At 53.3% G+C, this 18,951-nt stretch overlaps 1 protein-coding gene across 1 annotated transcript; it reads right to left on the bottom strand.

Moving 5' to 3' along the window:
- Positions 1 to 170: 170 nt before the first annotated feature.
- On the bottom strand, positions 171 to 18,632 carry SARM1 (sterile alpha and TIR motif containing 1). Its single transcript, XM_067715921.1, has 9 exons — positions 17,733 to 18,632; positions 12,714 to 13,329; positions 10,066 to 10,278; positions 9,668 to 9,759; positions 9,315 to 9,550; positions 7,350 to 7,452; positions 7,084 to 7,273; positions 2,221 to 2,342; positions 171 to 2,131 (listed from the first exon to the last, which is right to left on the bottom strand). The coding sequence occupies exons 1-9, from the start codon at positions 18,200 to 18,202 to the stop codon at positions 2,002 to 2,004; spliced, it is 2,172 nt and encodes a 723-aa protein (XP_067572022.1). The 5' UTR covers positions 18,203 to 18,632; the 3' UTR covers positions 171 to 2,001.
- Between the last annotated feature and the right edge of the window lie 319 nt (positions 18,633 to 18,951).

An 18,951-nucleotide genomic window follows, 5' to 3' on the forward strand; every position in this document is an offset into this window, starting at 1 on the left:
GGGCCCGGAGGCTGGGCTGTCATTCCCCAGAGAGACAGGAGGCAGGCAGCAGTAGAGAGTATGCCAAACAGAAAAAGAAACAGTGCTGGGCAACCTCTCTGAGTACTGCCCATGAGGGACCTCAGGAGGGAGTGGGACTGATTGGGGACAAAAAGACAGAAGGCTTCCCCTGGAGGAGACTCATCACACTGTATTGTTATTGTCTCTGCTCTTGAGGGCAACATCCAGTCTGCCTCAGTCACCGTCGTATCCAGGACACCGGTGGGCATTCGTGCGGCAAGAAGGAAAAGGGTCAAGTGCAGTCAGAGGACCGGCTAGAGGCAGTATCTTTGACAGGGAGGCGAGTGGAAGGAAGGAGTTCCAAGCCTGGAGCGAGACCTTTGACTTTCTGACGATGTGGCCCAAGAGCTCCGAGGGGCCTGGCCAGCACCTGCTGGAGGTGGCTCTGGGAGCTGAGCCAGCCTTCAGGTGTGAACCCACTGCCCTCAGGAGGGGAGGGGAGGGGCAGGGCAGGTGCCCGCTGAGCCCATTAGCTGGAGCCTGCATTTATTGGAAGGAGGATGCTTTCTTGCTCTCCTACCCCGGTGGAGGAAGGGGCGGAGGGACACTCCTGCTCGGTTATTTCTTTACAGCCCCTGAGTCAGCCTTCTGTTGTGAAAGCCTGTCCCCCCACGGCTAGATTCTTTGGGGCAAGAGGGAAGCCAGCTGTCTGTGGAGCAAGCCGTCTGATTCTCAGTCCCCCCGGCAGTGGACTGAGCGCCAGGAGGCCAGGTCTGCATCCTGGGGCTGCCACTGGTGACTTGGGAAAATGACATTCAGTTCCTTCTCTGTAAGATGGAGATAACACCAGGTAAGGCTGCTCTGATGATTAGAGACCATGGAGTGAAGTGTCAGGGAAATGGCAAACGTTTGTGAGGCATTTGTGTTTCAGTCTTGCTTCCTAAGGTATCATTCCTTGATCACCAGCTTCAGCCCAGGTGGGAGTTTGTGAGAAGTGCAGGAACTCAGGCCCCACCCCAGGTGTCCTGAATGGGATTTTAACAAAATTCCCAGGTGATTCGAATGCACCCCATGCCCTTCCTCAGGATCTTGCCTCTTCCCAGGGAACTACAGGTTCTGCCCAGGCTACTGCTGCTGCCACAGGGGGGCTGCCTCGCCCCAGCTCCCCCTGAGCCAGTTCGGGGGCAGCCTTGGACGGGTGAGGGGCTGAGGAAGGGAGCTGGGCCATGATGGGCAGAGGCGTGGCACACAGCACCAAGGCCAGGTAGGGTGGCTAGCTGCTCTTCGAGAGGCAGCGTCCCCTGCTCAGCCTCAAGCAGGGGGCTCCCGTGCACCGGTGAGCGCAGGCCGCGGCTGCAGACCAGCCAGAGTGAGGGCCAGCTCAGTCTCACCCTGACCCCAGATGTGGCAAAGGAGGATGCACATCAGAAAGGCTGGGAGTGGACCTGGGACCAGACCAGGCCAGCTAAGGGCACTGAGTGGTTACAGGGCAAGGCCACAGGATGGCAGGAAGTGGTGAGCCCAGGGGCCAGGCGCAGTCTCGGTGGAGAGCCGTGGCTAGCCTCTCATCCCTAGCTGGCTCCTGGGCCCAAGCCCTTGCTTGGTGGTGAGGGTTGGCCATTGCACTGAGCCCTGCCCGAGGCTGCCTGCCTTCACTCTACTCAGGCTGGCTGTTGGCAGGGCAGCAGAGGGGTTAGCGTGCAGCACACTCTCATTCTCCAGTCTCCAGAGCTGAGCAATGACCCTCCCACGCCCGAGACAGGACCTGGGGGCAGGGGCTAGGGGAGGTCTTAGCACCCCCAATGCCTGGCTTCCCTTCCCTTTCCAGATACTGAGGAAGCTGGGTTTGAGGTGGACGGTGAGGGTCGGGGGAGGCAGAGAGCCATTTCCTGAGAAGAGCCCAGGCTGTCTCAGCCCAGGGAAGCCGGTTTGAGGAGCTGTTCCATTGGGGGGGATGATGGAAATGGGGGGTCACGGCAGGGCTTGGGAATTAGGGACTGGTTAAGCGGGGCCCAGGGGTGCAGCACCCTCCAAACTGGTGTCAGAGCCCGCAGATGAGTCCCGGGAGGCGCGGCCCTGCAGGAAGCGGATGATCTTCTCGATGGTGGCCTCCTGGTACTCGTGGGACCACCTGTGGGTGCAGAGGCTGGTGGGTCAGAGGGCTGGGCAGAGGGAGCTGCTGGCTGAGGGCCTGTGTAACCCGCCCTGCCCCCTCCTCACTTGATGCCATTGAAGGCGAGCACAGCCTGCATGTCCTCAGGCAGGGCCTGGGGCTCTGGCCACTGGAATCCATCAATGACGGGCACGATGTTCTTGCCACAGTTCAAAGCAGTCACAATCTCCTAGAGGAAGAAGAGGGGAAGAGGAGGACACGTGGAGCCCCATCCAGGGACCTCGGGGCCAGGCTGAGCCTAAGGGGGGATGTTGGCCGTGAAGTCCACGTTGACTTCTCCCTCATCCCCTGTGGTATGATAAATCTCATTTGCCCTTTGTTCCAGGTTCTCGGTACAGAGCTCCTAAAGCCCTCTCGCATGACCTGGGGGGTGGGGCTGTGCCGAATAGCTTCAGGATGGGGGCTGGTGGCCAGGAAGACTAAGCTGTGATTAGAGGGTTGGAACTTTCAGTGCCCCCCTCACCTCCAGGGAGGGGAGAAGGGCTGGAGACTGAGTTCCCTCACCAATGACTTAATCACGCCTACATAATGAGACCTCCATAAAACCCCTAAGGACTGGTAGGTTGGTGAACACATCTAGGTGTGGAGAGGGTGGCCCGGAGAGGGCATGGAAGCCCTGCCCACGCTCCCACCCACCCTTACTTTGCCCTGTGCATCTCTTCCATTTGGATGTTCCTGAGTTGTATCTTTTAAAACGAACCAGTAATAGTTAAGTAAAGTGCTTTCCTGAATTTTGCATGTCATTCTAGCAAATTATTGAACCTGAGGGGGGTGGTCATAGGAACCCCTGCATTTGTAGCTGAGTCAGACAGCAGTGCAGGCGGCCTGGGCCTTGCGACTGGGTCTGAAGTGAGGGCCGACTTGTGAGACTGATCCCTTAAACCACGGAGTCTGACACTGGCTCCCGCTGGGTAGTTAGTGTCAGAACTGAACTGAATTGTGGGACAGCCAGTTGGCGCTGGTGAAATGGAGAACTGGTTGTTGGTATGGGAAAAAGCCCGCACAAATTTGGTGTCAAGAAGTACATCGCACCCCCTGCATCCAAACTGATCCACCCTGAGCCCTGCCAGTTGTAGTCCTTATTTATTTCTCAAATCCTCTCATTTTTCTCCACCTCCACCCCCACCAGTGCCCTGCTCCAACCCCGTATTACCATTAGCCCCTACCGGGTCTCTTCTCATCCATTCTTGCCTCCTCTAATTCATTCTCCATGTTGCCCCTTCACCTAGCTACTCTTTGCAAAATGCAAATCTGATCATGTCACCCCCCCTACTTAAAACTTCACAACTCTACATGGCTCTTTGAATAAAGTTCAAGGCTCTGTGCGGTTGGCCACAGCTCACTTCTCAAACTCTATCCCTGCGCTGTCCTCCCAGCCACACAGACCTTGCAGGCCCTTAGATTTGCTACCTCCCTCCCCCCACAGGGCTTCCTCTGACTAGAACACTCTTCCCTGCCCTTTCACCTAGCTAATACCAACTCATTTTTCTGATCTGAGCTCCATCAACTTTCCTAGGGAAGTCTTCCCTCACTTCCTGACCAGGTCAGATCCCCTGTTATAGGTTCTCATAGGTTCCACATCACATGCTACACTTAAAAATTTAAATTCACTAATGAGTAATTTACTTAATATCTGCTTCCCCACCAGACATAAAGGTGGGAACCATGTCCAGGTTTGACTCACCTTGTATCTCAGCATCTTTCACAAAGCCTTGCCCATAGTCTGCCTTTGCTAAATACTTAACAGTGGATTGGCTGAATGAATGAATGAGACAGCATAGCATTTAGGGGTTACGCTCTGGAATCATCAGATCTGGGTTCACATCAAGTCTCTGACACAGGTTCTGTCATTTGAGGCAAAAACAACAGGCTCTCAAAGCCTCTGTTTTCTAATTTCTAAAATAGAGTTAATGATAGTCCCTGTCTTGCAGGATTGCTGGGAGAAATAACTGTGCTATCCCATGGCAAGTGGTTAGGCTAGCGACTAGCATGCAGTGTATGCATGCAGTGTAGCTTTAAATAAATAACAAGTGTTATTACTTCCTCCTCTGTAAAGTGGGGATAATAAAACTTACCTCACTAGGTTGTTCTGAGGATATTCCTATTAATGGGTGCTCTGGTAAGTGCTTATTGAATGTTTTTTTCCTTTCAAGGGGGTACCACAAGGATTGGACATTTTGAGTGCAGTTCACTTGTGGTTTTCCATATTGATTACCCACTAAATGTGGCTTTGAGGAAAGCAGTTTTAAAACCAGAGGCAATTCAGTACTAAAAACAACCAAGGAGGGATGATGGAGCCTTTGGGACTGGTCCAAGGCAAAGGCTCCCACCACCTGCCCGCTCCTCCCTCCTTGCAGTTGGCTGGGACAGTGATGGACGCCAGGCACCCTCGTGGAGCAGAGCCTTCCTGGGGAAGGAATCTGCATAACTTCAACCCTGATTGGCTTCTGGGGCACCTCTCCGTTTTACAACTGAGAAGAAGGAAGCCCAGCGAAGGGGAGGGACTTGCTCCCAAGTCACATACATGCCCAGCCCAGGAGGGGGCCAGGTCTCTGACTCAAGCATTCAGATTCCAAGTCCAAGGCTATTTCAACCAAGCCCTCTGCCTCTCTGCTGAGCACTTGGATGAATTCTGGCCCTGCAGCAATTTATGTGGGAACCTTTAGACATTTGTTTCATCCAGAATTACACAGAAGCAAAGACAGCACACTGCTCACTGTACCAATTCAGAGGATGGCCAGTCTGACCTAGTAAACCTAGTAGATACGTATGTTTCTCCCAGTCATCTCAGCTTCATCAGAATCACTCATCTATTTAATCATTGATTCAATTATTCTAAAAACTCTTCAAGAGCCTACTTTGTACCATGCATGGTTTTAGGCATCAGGGATGCAGCATGAACAAGGCAAGGTCTGAGCTCTCACGGAGCTCACAGACACTCCTCTCTTTCTCTCAGAAGGCCGCCTGCCACCTGCTCTAAGCCATGATCCTCCAGGGTGTCTCTCTGACCCAGCATCCCCTCCCCAAACCAAACCCAGTATTCAGACCCTCCTACATGGCCTCTGGGGCCTGACCCTCTTCCCCACTGTCAATCTGGGCTGCACCCTAGTGTGAAGCCTTCTCCCTAAAACCCACTGGTATGGCATCACTGCCCTCATGGGATCCTTTTTGCCAGTGCTTCCAGCACAGGTCTTCTCCCTGCCTTTAGGAACCCCATAACCTGGTTTCTTAGTTCTTATCCAGCCAGTGGTGTGCTGGTACATGTTTAACAGCTAGCTCTCCAGAGGGGGAAAAAAACAACCAAACAAATAAAATCCTGATTTGTAGTTTTTACCAATTTCTTTAGTGTAACTACTCCCACCATGGCTGATTTCAAGCTACTGGCGTGACATCACTGAACTCGGAGTTGGGAAAAGATGCAGTCAGTCTGGTGTCAGCTGATTCCAATGCTATCTCACCACCTCCCCTCCCACCCTTCAGATCTGAGACATAGGACAAAGCTGGATCTTAAGAAAGTGCATGGCTTTGGAGTCAGATAGACAGGAGGAGTTCAAAGCCCAGTTCTGATTTCTGCCCAGGCAGGGTGGCCATGGGAAAAATTATTCTACTTCTCCGAGCCTTGGTTTCTTCATCCGTAAAATGGAGAAGGCAATACCAGTGATAATGCAGGTTTCTGGCACCCTTCTCATGCCTACTTTTTTTTTTTGCGGTACGTGGGCCTCTCACTGCTGTGGCCTCTCCCATTGCGGAGCACAGGCTCCGGACGCGCAGGCTCAGCGGCCATGGCTCACGGGCCTAGCCGCTCCGCGGCATGTAGGATCTTCCCGGACCGGGGCATGAACCCGCGTCCCCCGCATTGGCAGGTGGACTCTCAACCACTGTGCCACCAGGGAAGCCCCTCATGCCTACTTTTCTTCTTTGCTCCTGCTGTTGCCCTGCCTGAGATGCCTTCTCTTCCACTGGCCTAAATTCTTAAGACTCTTCTCAAGTTCTGCTTCCTTCACGAAGCCTCCCCGGATTTTTCCAGCCCTTGATGTTTTTTTCCTTTCTCCATATTCTCATAGCAAGTAAGAGGTTCGCCTACCCGGCTTTACGTTGACACCAATTTATGTATGATCTAGTCATTCTGGTCATATCCTTGTCTCCTTAGCTGCTTTAGGACAAGGGCCCTATCCATATGACAACTGCTTCCCTTTGCCCTGGCCCCAATTCCTGCTGACTAACGAGTAATGATTAATAACCTACAGATGTGATATAGATCCATCCATCCATTCTACAAGTTCCCAATAAGTTTTTACTATGCGTTAGGCACTCAGGATACAATGGGGAATTAAACAGTGGTAGTACTCACAAAAATTATATTAATAATCGTAATTGCTGCTATCATACAGCAGTTCTTATGTGCCAGGCATTCTGCTAAGCACTTCACAAATTTTACTTCTTTTAATCTTCCTAACAATATCCTAGGGAGTTAGGTACTATAACTATCCCACTTTCCGGTGATAAACATGAAGCTGATTAGGGTTAAGTAACTTGCCCAAAGCCAGAGCCAGGATTTAAACTCACAGCTTTGTGCTCTTAACCATTCCACTGTGCCTGTCACTATGCTCTCCTGCCCCCCTTCCCTCACAGAGGTTATTTTTCAAAGCGTGTTCATCCTTCTCTGACCCTCACAACAATTCTACGAGGTGAACAGGACAGGTAAGTTACCCCCATTTTGTAGATGAGAAAACTGGGGCTCGGAGAACCTAAGTAAGTTGCTCAAGTCCTATTACAGTCAGAGCCATGGCTCCTGACTTCCAGCTGGGCTATGGAGGTTGCTGGAGTATATGCAGGTGAGAAAGAATGAAATGGGGACCTTGTGCCCTGGGCCACAGGCCAATGCTGGGACCACAGAGGCCAGCACTTACCTTGTGCACCCAGTCCTTGCAGTCGTGGTCCTGCATGCACTTGTCCAGAGCCCCAGCCGACAAAACCAGCACAAAATTGCGGGCACCCATGATACTCTGAATGAGCTTGTCCTCGAACTTGCCCGCTTCCAGCTTCTCCACATCAATGAAGACACTGAAGCCGTGCAGCTGCAGGTGCACCTTCAGGAGGCTGCAAAGAGGTCCTGTGTCACTGCCACGGCCTCCCCACAAGGCCCCAGGCAGCCTGCCTGTCCGCCCCTCCTCACCTGGCGAGCTGGGAGCCCGAGTTCCGGCGGTAGCTGATGAAGACGTCTGGAGTGTCCCCGCAGGGCTTGCAGCCGGTGCAGGGCAGCGGGGAGTGTAGCATTTCTGAAGCAGACAAGAGACGGCTTGGTGAGGGTGGGCCTTCCCCATCATTCACCACGAGGTACATCATCTCCTGCATACCCAGCCCTCTCAGCCCAGCCCAGGCAGGGTGGCTTGCTCCATAAAGGGTCAGAGAGGTGGAGAGATGGGGCCTACACTAGAGCTCCAGACCTGCACAGCCAGCTGCCCACAGGTACTCCAAACCCAAACCATCCCAAATCCTCCCCAGACCCCACTTCTTCCTAGTCTCCCACCAAAGCCAGAAACCTGGATATCAGCCTCAACTCCTGCCTCTCATTCATTCATTCAACAAATACTTACTAAGTGCTTTCTGTGTGCCAGGCAGTATTCTTAGTGCTTGGGATACAGCAATGAACAGAACAAACCCTGCCCTCATGGAGCTGACACTCAATGCTCAGGGTCAGGCACCATGCTCTGTGGATTCTGCCTACCAACATCCTGGACTCCAGCCTCAGGGCCGTCCCTGTGTCCAGGCCCTCAACTCCAGCGTCCTCAGTGGTCTCTCCAGATCCACACCTGCCCAGTCTAATCTTTTTGCCGCAGGCACCAGAGAGCTCTGCTTAAAATCCAAATCTGAGTGTGTCATTGCCCCCACTACAAAGCTGTGCATGGCTCCCTACTCCCTACAGGAGGTGTTTGTAAGCTATTTTTGCTGTAGCACCCTCTTGTTTTTAAAAAATTAAATCTTGGGGATTTATTGGGAGCTGCAATGTAAAAATGATAGAACTTAATCTGCTTTGGTTGAAGCAAAAGAATGGGGCAAAAGCCCAGTCCCTTGTCCCCTGTGGGAGCTTAGTATATACTTATTGAATGCATGCATGCATGAAAAGGACCCATCTTATAATATGCAGACAACAGTCACAGACAACGTTTGTCTCTTTACGAGGTATAAAGGCAGAGGTTGAGATCCCAGTTCTGTCATTTAATGACTTATAACCTTACAAAATGAATTTAAATCTCAGTTTCATCATCTGTAAAATTAACACCCATGATGGAACTGTCCTTTATCTTTGATTATGATGATGGTTACACAGGGGTATACATTCAAAACTGTTCAAACTGGACACTTTTAAGTTAAATTATACCACTTTTATTCTTTAAAAAGTTTTAAAAGCTGACTTTAAAAAAACAACACCCACTGCACAGAATGGATGTAGAGATTAATGAGATAATATCTCATTAATCATAATATCTCATAATCAGGACCTGGCCTCTAGTAATTGACAATAAATGTCAAGCCAAATAGTAAATTAGTAAATTAAATTAATAAATCAAGAGGGCTGCTAGAGCCCTAGGATCCACTCTGCTCTCACGACCTCCCTAAAGCACCCATACTTTGTCAGCTGTGGACTAACAGGATAAGCCCTCTGTCTTCCCGCCCACATCCCCTGTACCCAGCCCCCATGCTGTCTCACCTCCACACTTGCATGTACGGCTCCCTCTGCCTGGGCTGCTCTTCCTGCTGCCACCACTCTTTTCCCCACCCCCAACACATCCTTCAAGATCTGGTCAGGCATCCTCCCCTCTCCAAAGCCTAGGCCTGGGTGGACAGGGTAGGTGGTGCTTCCTCTAGGCTCCCACTGGAGTCCTGGGCATGCCAGCTCCTGCAGCCACGTGCCTGTTTATACATCTGCCTTCCTCCCACCCTCCTACCCACCTCAGACTGGGAACTTCTTGAGGGCAAAGTGCAACATATTCATCTGCATCCTCAGAGTCCAGTGCAGCACAGCCTACGTGCTCAATCAACCCGCAGTGAGGCTCTGAGCGCCCCCCCCATGTGTCTCCCCTCACCCCTCCAGGGCAGGGGCAGGGGCAGGGGTAGGGGCCCAGGTGGGCAGGCTGACCTCTGGCGGCCGTGAGGATGCGGGCGCGGTGCACGCCCAGGTGGATGCCGCAGTCCTCCAGGAGCTGCTGCTCCGACACTCGGTGCAGCAGGGAGCGGTCCAGGCCGCAGCTGACCAGGCCATACGTGTATTGACGGAAGCGCGGGTCCAGGCTGCCCAGCCAGTCAGCCAGGTTGCTGCGGTCGCATGTAGCGTAGTTGGCGAAGGTCTTGAGCTCTGTGAGCTCCCTAAAGAATCTGCACCCAACGGAGGAGAGGATGCTGAGATCTTGACTGGGCATTGGCTAGAGGCGGAGGGGGCGTTTAGTTAGACCTGCCCGGGGCGGGGGAGTATGCGGGCTGGAGCCTCCGTACCTCTTGCGGGTGAGGCCTGACTTCATGCCCAGGTCGGTCTGGAGTTCCTCATCCGTGAGCCGCAGAAGCAGGTCTCCATCCACTTGCTGCTCCTGGAGGAGGGGTCAGATGTAAGGAAAGGCTCCCATCCTCAGCATTTGCACCCCACCCAGCACAAGATCAAGAGCAGGGACCTGGAGATGGCGGTGGGAGAGGCGGATGGGACCCAGATGAGAACCGAATGACCCCGAAAAACACTGAGTACAGGCTCCCCACCCCCAAAAGTCCACCCTGGTGCCGCTGGCGTGCTGCGCCGGGATGGGGCGCGGTCGCCTGTGTGCAGGGCGCCCCTAGCGGCCACGCGGCCCTCGGGGATGCGCCTGCTCCGACCGCCGGCCGGCGACCCCGTGCGGCTCTACCCGGAAGCTCTCGCAGTACTGGGAGAAGCCGATCTGCTGCAGCCATGTCTGGACCTCGGCTTCCTTCCAGCTGGCCACGCTGGGCAGGATGGGCCGTGGCACCTCCTCGCCCAGCAGTCGCAGCGCGCGCTTCGCCAGCGCCGACGTGGTACCGTTAGTGGAGTAGGAGACGAGGCGTTTCAGGCTCTGGATAGCACCTATGTCGCTGAATACCTGGGGAAGTGCGGAGAGCGTGTCTTGGACCCACCAATTCACCAGCCGCCCCCAAACAGCCGCCCCCAAACGTGCCCGGTCCCTTCCCTCGCCTCTTCTCACCGCTGAAAACCCCACCGTCTGCCCTTGCCCTGCCTTCATCCAATAAATCACCAGGTCCTGTGGATTCCCCCTCCAGAAGCTCCTTCAACTCTTGACCAGGTAAGTCGCTCTCATGCCTCCCCTCTACAGCTCCCATCTGCCCTGAAATCAAGTCGAGTTCTCAGTATGGCTGCCAGGCCTGGCACAGTGCAGCCCCTGCCCACCAATCCCCGCTCTACTCCCCCTTCACCAAGCCACCCACCCATGGAGGCTCTCCCACCTCTGGGCCTCACTCAACCTGTGGTGTTTCCAGACGCTTAGTTCTTCTAGCCTGCTTGTGGGAATCCTACTCATCCATTGGATCCAAATTGATTGGCACCTCCAACATGCAGCCTGCTTTGATTGCCCCACAGCTTGGCCCATACCTCCAGTTAGGCCTTGTGCTACACTCTGGATGCTACTGTTGTTAATTGATAGTGCAATTCCTACTGGACTGTAAGCTGAGGTCATGTCTTAGTCACCCCTGGAGTCCCATAACTGGCACACTGCAGGGCACAGGGTGAGGGCTCACTATGTCTATATTGAACTGTGCTCACTTGGCCTTGCTGGGAAAGAGGTGCCAGAGCTGGTGGTCATGGCTGCTGCCAAGACCCACTCCTTGGGGTCCTCACTCCCTACTTCCCTTTAACTCCCTCCTCCCAAAACAGAATGGCCTGTTTTGTAAAGCCAGTCCTCCCATGGCCCAACTCTGGGGTGCAGAGAGGAGAATCAAAAGCTCCTAGAACACTGGACCTTGGAAGAGGCCTCAGAGACCCCCTAACACAACAGTCTCTTCTGCATCTATGGGGACACACGTGATGGGTGACAATCACCTGTGAGACACGCTCCTCTGATGACCCCTGTCCAGCCCCAGATGACCACTGTCGCACAGATAGGGTGGTCCATGCAGTGTGCTGTGTCACTAACCCCCCAAACCTCCAGAGGAATACAAAGGAGGGAGAGTGACATTATTGGATAATCTTAATTCTGTAATATTTAAAAAACTAACACCAGAAACTTCCGATAATTTAACTATTACTAGTCTCACATCCAGGGTAAGAACTGCTGCTGTGGTCCACTCCTTCAGTTTTCCAGAGGTCAAAAGTGAGGCATATAGGGACTTCCCTGGTGGCACAGAGGATAAGACTCCGCGTTCCCAATGCAGGGGGCCACGGTTTGATCCCTGGTCAGTGAACTAGAACCCACATGCATGCCGCAACTGAGAGTTTGCATGCCACAACTAAGGAGCTCACAAGCCACAACTAAGGAGCCTGCCTGCTGCAACTAACACCCAGCGCAACCAAATAAATAAATAGTAAAAAAAAAAAAAAAAAAAAAGAATATCCCACATTAAAAAAAAAAAAAAAAAGTGAGGCACATAAAGGCCCAGAGAGGGGAAGCCAGGTACCCACAGTCACACAGCAATTTAAAGCAGAGGGCAAAGGCTGCATATCAGGTCCTGAGATTGGGGACCCTTTGGGACTTGGGTGGGAGTTATCTAGTTGACACATGGATGTCCTGCCTCTGTTTACTCCATCTCCTTTTTGGACTCCAGACCCAAATGACAGAATGGCCCACTGGAGCACCCCAGGTTGTCATCCCTCAGGCACTTCAAACTCCATCTGTCCCATTGAACTCACTTTCTCTCCACCCTCAAACTATCTCACCCAGTTCACCTTATCTCAGTAGCACTGTCACCATCCACTGGGTTGTCCAAAGCCAGGAGTATCCTCAGCTGCTCATCTTCCTTCACCCAGCCACCCACCAAGTTCTAACTCTGTCTCTTCAGTACCTCTGGAATCTGCTTCTCTCTGCCTCTGCTGTCATGCCCTGGTCCTCACCTCCACCATCCCAGCTGCCCCCTGCCATGGCCTTCTATCTGACCCCCCTGCCTGCAGCCTCACCCTTGCCTACCCCATCTCCACGCAGCAGTCAGGGTGATCTTTGTAGAACACAGAGATCATGCAGAGATGTATGTCCCCTACATAAAACCTTGGTCTTGCCTTCAAGGCCAGAATGATGGGTCCCTCATCTTTCTCCTTGTTTCACCTCTCATGTGTATTTCAAGTCCTAGTTTTTTGTTTGTTTTTGTTTTCTTTGTTGTTTTGTTTTGTTTTTGGCTGTGCCACCAGCATGCGGGATCTTAGTTCCCTGACCCGAGATCAAACCCGTGTCCCCTACATTGGAAGCGTGGAGTCTTAACGAATGGACCGCCAGGGAAGTTCCTCAAGTCCCAGCTGAATGTCATTTCCTCTGGGGCGCCTTCCCAGTTTCTCTTTAACCCCCTCCCCACCCAACCCCACACCCGCACCCACCTTGGTCTTGCCCTGCAGACTCTTGATGGCAGCCTCGGCACAGAGATAGAAAGCCCCGATGCACTGCGCCTCCAAGCGCGACGAGTCAAGCAGCGGCACAAGGCGCTGCAGGTCGTCAGGCCCGCGGCCCTGGCTGGTGTCACTGGCGTCCACCAGGCAGCGGGCGAAGCGGCCGGGGTCCAGTGAGGCCACTAGCGGCTCCACGAGGGCCAGCGTGCCCGAGCGCTCCACCTCGCGCTCCACCTCCTTGTTGGTGGCCAGCACCGCCACGGCGAGGCAGGCGTGCAGTCGGAGCATCTCGTCCTCGGAGAAGGCGAGCGGGAAGAGCCACTCGGCGGCGCGCTTCTCCACCATGCGCCTCTGCGCCGCCTGGCCCCCGTGCAGCGCGCAGTTGGCCAGCGCCAGCGCGCAGTGGCGGAGCAGCGGTGGGTCGGTGCGGCGGCACCAGTACAGCACCGCGTCCAGGCCGCCGGCCGCCACCAGCCGCTGGCACGTCTCCTCCGAGTGCTTGAACATGTGCTCCAAAATGCCGGCCACGCTCCGCGCCAGCTCCACCGGCTCCCGCTCTTTTGCCAGGTTCAGTATCACGCCCAGCCCGATGCGCGCCACTCGGTCCCTGCCGAAGGAAAGCGGGAGGGAGGAAGTGGAGGTGCCGCAGCCCGGGGTGCTTATCTTAACCCTTATGCTTTCTGGGCCTCGCTAGCGTCAAATAGTACATGAGTCTGGTCCTCCCTGCCTCCTCCACCTCCCTCATCTCCTGCCCTGGGACAACCAGACTTCTCTGATTATAAGGGTGCTCCATCCTGGCCACACCCATTTCTTCCCAGACACCCTTCCCTGGAGAATCAGCATGTGTAGTGGTTAAGAATTCTAGCTCTAGAGCAGATCTCCTGGGTCCTGGTTTCTTCTCTACCATTTTCTAGCTGTGGGACCTTGGGTACCTTCCTTTATCTTTATTGGTTTCCTCATCTCATAAATAGGATAAAGTGCATACCCACCCCATAGAGTTATTACGAGAACTAATGTAAAAATGCATTTAAAGTGCTTGGCACAGTTCCTGGCACATAGGAAAGACTCAATAAATGTTCATTTCATCAAAATTCTCTGCACTCTATGCTGTGTGACTGGGGTGTATTTATTCATTCATTCAAAACACCATTTATTGAGGACTTACTGTGTGCCAGGCACTGCAGTAGGGGCTGAAGTTAAACAGTGCCTAAGAGAGACTGGAGCTAATAACAGCTAATATGGAGACAAACAGTAAGCAAGTAAGCAGTGAATGAACAGGATAATAGTTATCTGACCAAAACGATAGCAAAACCAGGTGCTGTGATGGAGAGTGCCTGGGCGGAGGGATATGTCTGAGGAAGTGACATCTGCGAGTTAAATGTCCAGAGACCCCTGCTTGCCAGTATCTGGAAGGAGAGCATAACAGGCAGAGAGAACAGCAAGGACAAAAGCCCCGAGGGCTGATGAGCTTGGCACGTTCCAGGAAAAGAAAGAAAGCCAGAGATGTTTGCAATGTCTAAAACAAACAAGGAAAAGTATAAAATCAACGAGGGACTCATATACAGAATATATAAATACATATTCAAATGAACAAGCAAAAGGCAGTAAATCCAACAGAAAAGGGGCGAAGGACACAAATGGGCAATTTACCAAAGGAAATTCAAAACGTTAACAAGCAAATAGAGATACTCTAATTCATTAGTAATCAGAGAAATAAAAATTAAACCAGCTATCACTTTACACCCATTAAATGGGCAAAAAGCAGAAGCTACTTCAAGTGGTTGAGGTGGAAGTTTCAAGGGAAGAGTGAGGAAAGAGCTCCTGGGGGCCGTTTGAGCCATCTCAAAGCATTTGGACTTCATCTTGATGGGAAATGGGGAGTCACTGAAGGGCTTCAGGAAGGGGAGTGACCTGGTTAACACATAGGTTTTAGGAAACTCGCTCTGGCTGCTGTGGGGAGGACAGGTCAAAGGGAGAGAGCTTGGAGGCCAAGAGAGGAGACAGGAGAGTTGCCACACTCCAGGCAGAGGTGAAAGTGTCCTGTCTTCCTGACCTCCACCAGTGATGTCCCTCAAAGACTTATAGGCCCAGCCAGCTATGGAGTCCTTGCCCAGTGAGCACCACAGTGACCACAGTGCTTATGACTTTGTGTCCACTGCAGGGCCCAGGTGAGCCCAGAACATGGCCTGAGGCCAGGACAGCTTTGCTGAGCTGATCACTGAACTTCTCTGTAGCCCAAAGGAACAGATGGGTTCTAATCATCCACTCGGGCAGACGGCACTGCAATTGTTCCTTTAACCAAGGAGAAAGCCAAGGCTCAGAGAGGTTACATGGCATGCCCAGGTTACACAGCTGGTGAGAGGCATAGCTGGGATTTGAACTCACATCTGTCTGTCTCCAGGGCTCAAGATCCTTTGTCTGCACTTTGTGCTTCCAGAACAATCCGACTATATATACTCCAAGAAGATCAGAACCAGGAAGTGCTTAAGAAGTCATCTAATCCAACAACACCCCGCCTGAGGCTCCATGAAGGGAAGGGCATGTTCAGGAACATCAATTCAGAAAGAGGACTTTATTCACATTTCTTTTTTTTTTTTTTTTTTTGGCCGCGAGGCTTGCAGGATCTCAGTTCCCCGACCAGGGATCAAACCCAGGCCATGGCAGTGAAAGCCCGGAATCCTAACCACTAGGCCACCAGGGAACTGTGCAATTGTGCATTTCTTGAACCCCAGCCCTCACCTTTCCCTATGCACTTGGCACCTTTATAGAGTTGAACTCTGTGCTAGTTGTGACATTTATTCACTCAATTCTACAGTCTGAGAGGCTGTGGGTCTGGGATCAAATCACAGCTCCGAAAGAGGGGTAGATTGTCCATATATAAGCCTGTATATGTAATATACACATATATGCAAGTGCTTGTATATGCAGAGACTCTCTCTGGAAAGACGTACAAGAAACTTGTTTCAACGGTTTGCCTCCAGTGAACAGAAAGAAGAACGTTTAAGTGTGTATCTTTTTTGTACTTTGCACTTGAATTTATGTGCAATAGTTGTTTTTTTTTTTTTTTTCCTTTTTCTTTCTTTCTTTTAAAAACCTGTAGCCTCCACTTATTCACTGTGTATTCTTGGGAAAGCCATTTAACCTCATTATGGTCTCCTGAAGGGGGCAGGCTGTGACTTTAGAGGGCTAGCAGTAAGAGAATGTGGTGGGACCAGGCTCAGAGCGCCCTTCCCTGATGGGCTTCTCCTGGTATTCGAGGGTCAGTGGAGCTGTGACCTAGGCTCCTGGGCAGTGAGTGTGGCAGCACCCAGGGAAGAAGAGAGCTGCAGGAAAGGGAATGGCAAAAGGAGTGGGTGCACTGATGGAAGAACCTTCTTTATGAGGAAGTTGGTTGGTGGAGGAAGGAAAAAATTTCATAGACACAAATTCTCAGTGTGTCATCACCCTCTTCCCTTCTTGCCCTCCCAGCCTCCTCTCGGAGCAGTGCAGAGGTGTGGGGAGATTATGCCTTTCTCTGGAAGGATTTTGATCGGGACCTGGCTCGCTGGGTTCTGTCCTTGGTCCTGAAGTGATGCCAACACCAGCACGTTGTTTCTTGGGACCAGAGACATGGGTTAGTGCGCCTCCTTTCTCAGTAATTCTGAACCAGGTGAGGATTGTTATTTTCAACCTTGAAAAGTATCAGTTCTATTTGCATCTTGCAGCTCTCCTCTTCTTAGGGTGCTGGCTACACCCATTCTCCAGGAGTTCTAGTTATAGCTGCCCTATCCCACATACCAGGCCTACAGGACACGCCCTTCAGTGCTAGCCCACCACATCCAGTGAGCACCCACTCCATTTGCTAGCCCTCCACATTCACAGCCCATCCCCAACAGGACACCTGTTGTTAGATAGAAGATTAATGACTTACTGAACAAGCAGAATCCTAACTGGGCCTCCCAACTTAAATTGCTTCATTCATGCACTTTTGAAAGTTGTATCATTTCCACCATCCACAAGCTTATCTTTACTTTTTGAAAAGGGCAAGGAAAACGCCCCTAATCCATGCCCATTCACACCTTTGAGAGCTTCATAAATGGAAAGTGGCCCTTCTAAAACCCTTCTAAACCTGAAGGGCCCGAGAATTCAGCATGAGACTGGAGTGTGACAGCCTGGTCTCCTCCGGCATTAGAGGCGCAAGGAAGTGGGTCAGTGGTCCTCATATTCCAGGGGAGATCCCAAGAGGCAGGGAAGCATAGCAACCAGCCTTCAGTTGGACCCCACCTACTGTATCTTGGCACGTGTGGGGAAGATGTAGGGAACACATACTCTGGCCCCTGCCTAGCTCCACACCTCAGTTTTCTCTTCCCCCACCATCCATCCCAACTGAAAACACCCATCGTGTTTCCCATGAGCAGGCACAGCATGAGATCATGTCTGTCCTGTTACATGAAGCAAAATGAAAAAGGAGGAAGCAGGAAGTGGACTGCTGGGGGTGGCATGAAGGCAGCAGGTAACCTTAGGTAAGCACTCATTTCAGCCTGGGGGAAGAGGAAAGGGGTCCCCCCTCCTATTTTCTGAGCAATGTTCTCTTTCTCTTTTAGTGGGAGTGAGACGGTATGGCAGAGAGAAGGTAGCACGGAAGGATATCCAGGCCCATCGGGAGGAGGGCTGTGGGTTTAGAGGGCTTGGGCAATGGGATCCCAGCTCCATCCTCAGAACCAGGGACAGATTCCTGTCCTGCTACTCCATTCCTCCCCTCTCTCATTTCTCACCCCACCAGCTCTGGGAGTGAATCCTGGCTGCACCATTAGTTCACTGTGTGACGCTGGGCAAGTCACTAAACTTTCCCAGGGCTCAGTTTCCTCATCTGTAAAATGGACACGCTGGTCCCCAACAGGGATATAATGCAGGGGTTTGTGAGGTGAGGCAGGAAAGGCACCGTGCGAGGCACACGGGAGACCGAGGCACTCGACCGCCCTTGCGACCCTACACCACGCGGCGCTCTCCGCCCCAGCCCGGCCCCCTCACCGGTTCTCTGCCACCAGGATCTGCTCCAGCAGGCGGGCAGCCTGCACGCGCGTCTCCAGCTCCGGCGCCTGGAGCAGGCGCAGCAGCAGGTCCAGACCACCGTCCAGGCGGATGGCGTCGCACAGACCCTGGGCTACCTCGCGGCCCATGGCTGGTAGCAGCCAGGCCTCCTCCACCAGCTGGAAGACCTCGGCTAGGCTGGCTCCCACGGCCCGCACGCCGCCCGCCTGCTTCAGAGCCGACAGCGCCTGCTGCAGTTCGGGCAGCGCGCGCTCCAGGGCGCCCTGCACCTCGGTGCTCGCCCCTGGCGACACCTCGCGGGGCCCGCGGCTGCCCGCCGCCCACCACGGCCCAGCGCAGCCGCTCCCGTCCGGCCCCGGCACCGCTAGCCGCTCGGCGCCCGACCGTGGGCCCGACATGGCGAAGAAGCGGCACAGCTTGTAGGCGGAGAGAAGCAGCGTCAGGACCATGGGCACGGGGTTTCAGGGGACATCCCTGGAGAGGCGGGGCCGGGCGGAGCGACCCAGACCTTGGGAAAAGGAGGAACCAAGAGGGGACCAGGGGGAAGATGATGCAAGAGGGAGGGTGGAGAGAAGGGTAACAGGCAAGGGCACCGACCAGAAGTTTGGGGGAGGGGTGAGGGCAGGATATAGGACGAAGAAGTTGGGGAAGGGGATGCAGGCCCAGATGCAGGGGACAGGCGGGAGGAGAGAGCGGGAAGGCGAGGAACGGACCCAGGGGCCAGAGGGTCTAGAAAGCAGCAACCAGAACAAAGAGCGGTTCCAGTCTCGCCTAGGTTCGCAGGGATGCTCTGCAGGAGCCCCGCCCCTGAGAAGCTGTGGTCGGGGAGCCGACGCCCCGCCTCTCGGTCTCGCGGGGCTCCTCCCTTGCCGCCTGCGTAGCCCCACTCCCAAGTCTTCTCCAGCTACGCCCACACGCTGGCTGGGCCTCTCCCCCTAGTCACGTTCCCTGCCTCCTCTACTGGTGGCAGGGGAAGGAGGTGGGAGGCGGAAGGACTGCTTCGGTTTTACGTTGGAGACACTGGGATGACACTGGAATGTGAGGGCAACACGGTTGAGTGTGCCTTTGCCCTACTAGTGGTTAATGCAATCATAATAGCAACGCTTGAGACGCTTTATGCCTGTTTCTCAAGTAAGTCTTACATCGTGCCTACGAGGTAGCAATTACTGCTCCCATTTAACAGCTGAACCGACTGAGG

Source organism: Pseudorca crassidens, chromosome 19, assembly GCF_039906515.1.
Source record: "Pseudorca crassidens isolate mPseCra1 chromosome 19, mPseCra1.hap1, whole genome shotgun sequence".
NCBI lineage: Eukaryota > Metazoa > Chordata > Mammalia > Artiodactyla > Delphinidae > Pseudorca > Pseudorca crassidens.

What these genes read in the sequence shown, in the direction of transcription:
- SARM1 (XM_067715921.1), bottom strand. Translation starts at nt 18,202, where the DNA reads ATGGTCCTGACGCTGCTTCTCTCCGCCTACAAGCTGTGCCGCTTCTTC. An exon ending in AGTACTGCGAGAGCTTCCGG is followed by an intron (nt 9,760 to 10,065) that starts GTAGAGCCGCAC and finishes CCCCTCCTCCAG; the next exon opens with GAGCAGCAAGTGGATGGAGA. An exon ending in TCAGGCCTCACCCGCAAGAG is followed by an intron (nt 9,551 to 9,667) that starts GTACGGAGGCTC and finishes CGTTGGGTGCAG; the next exon opens with ATTCTTTAGGGAGCTCACAG.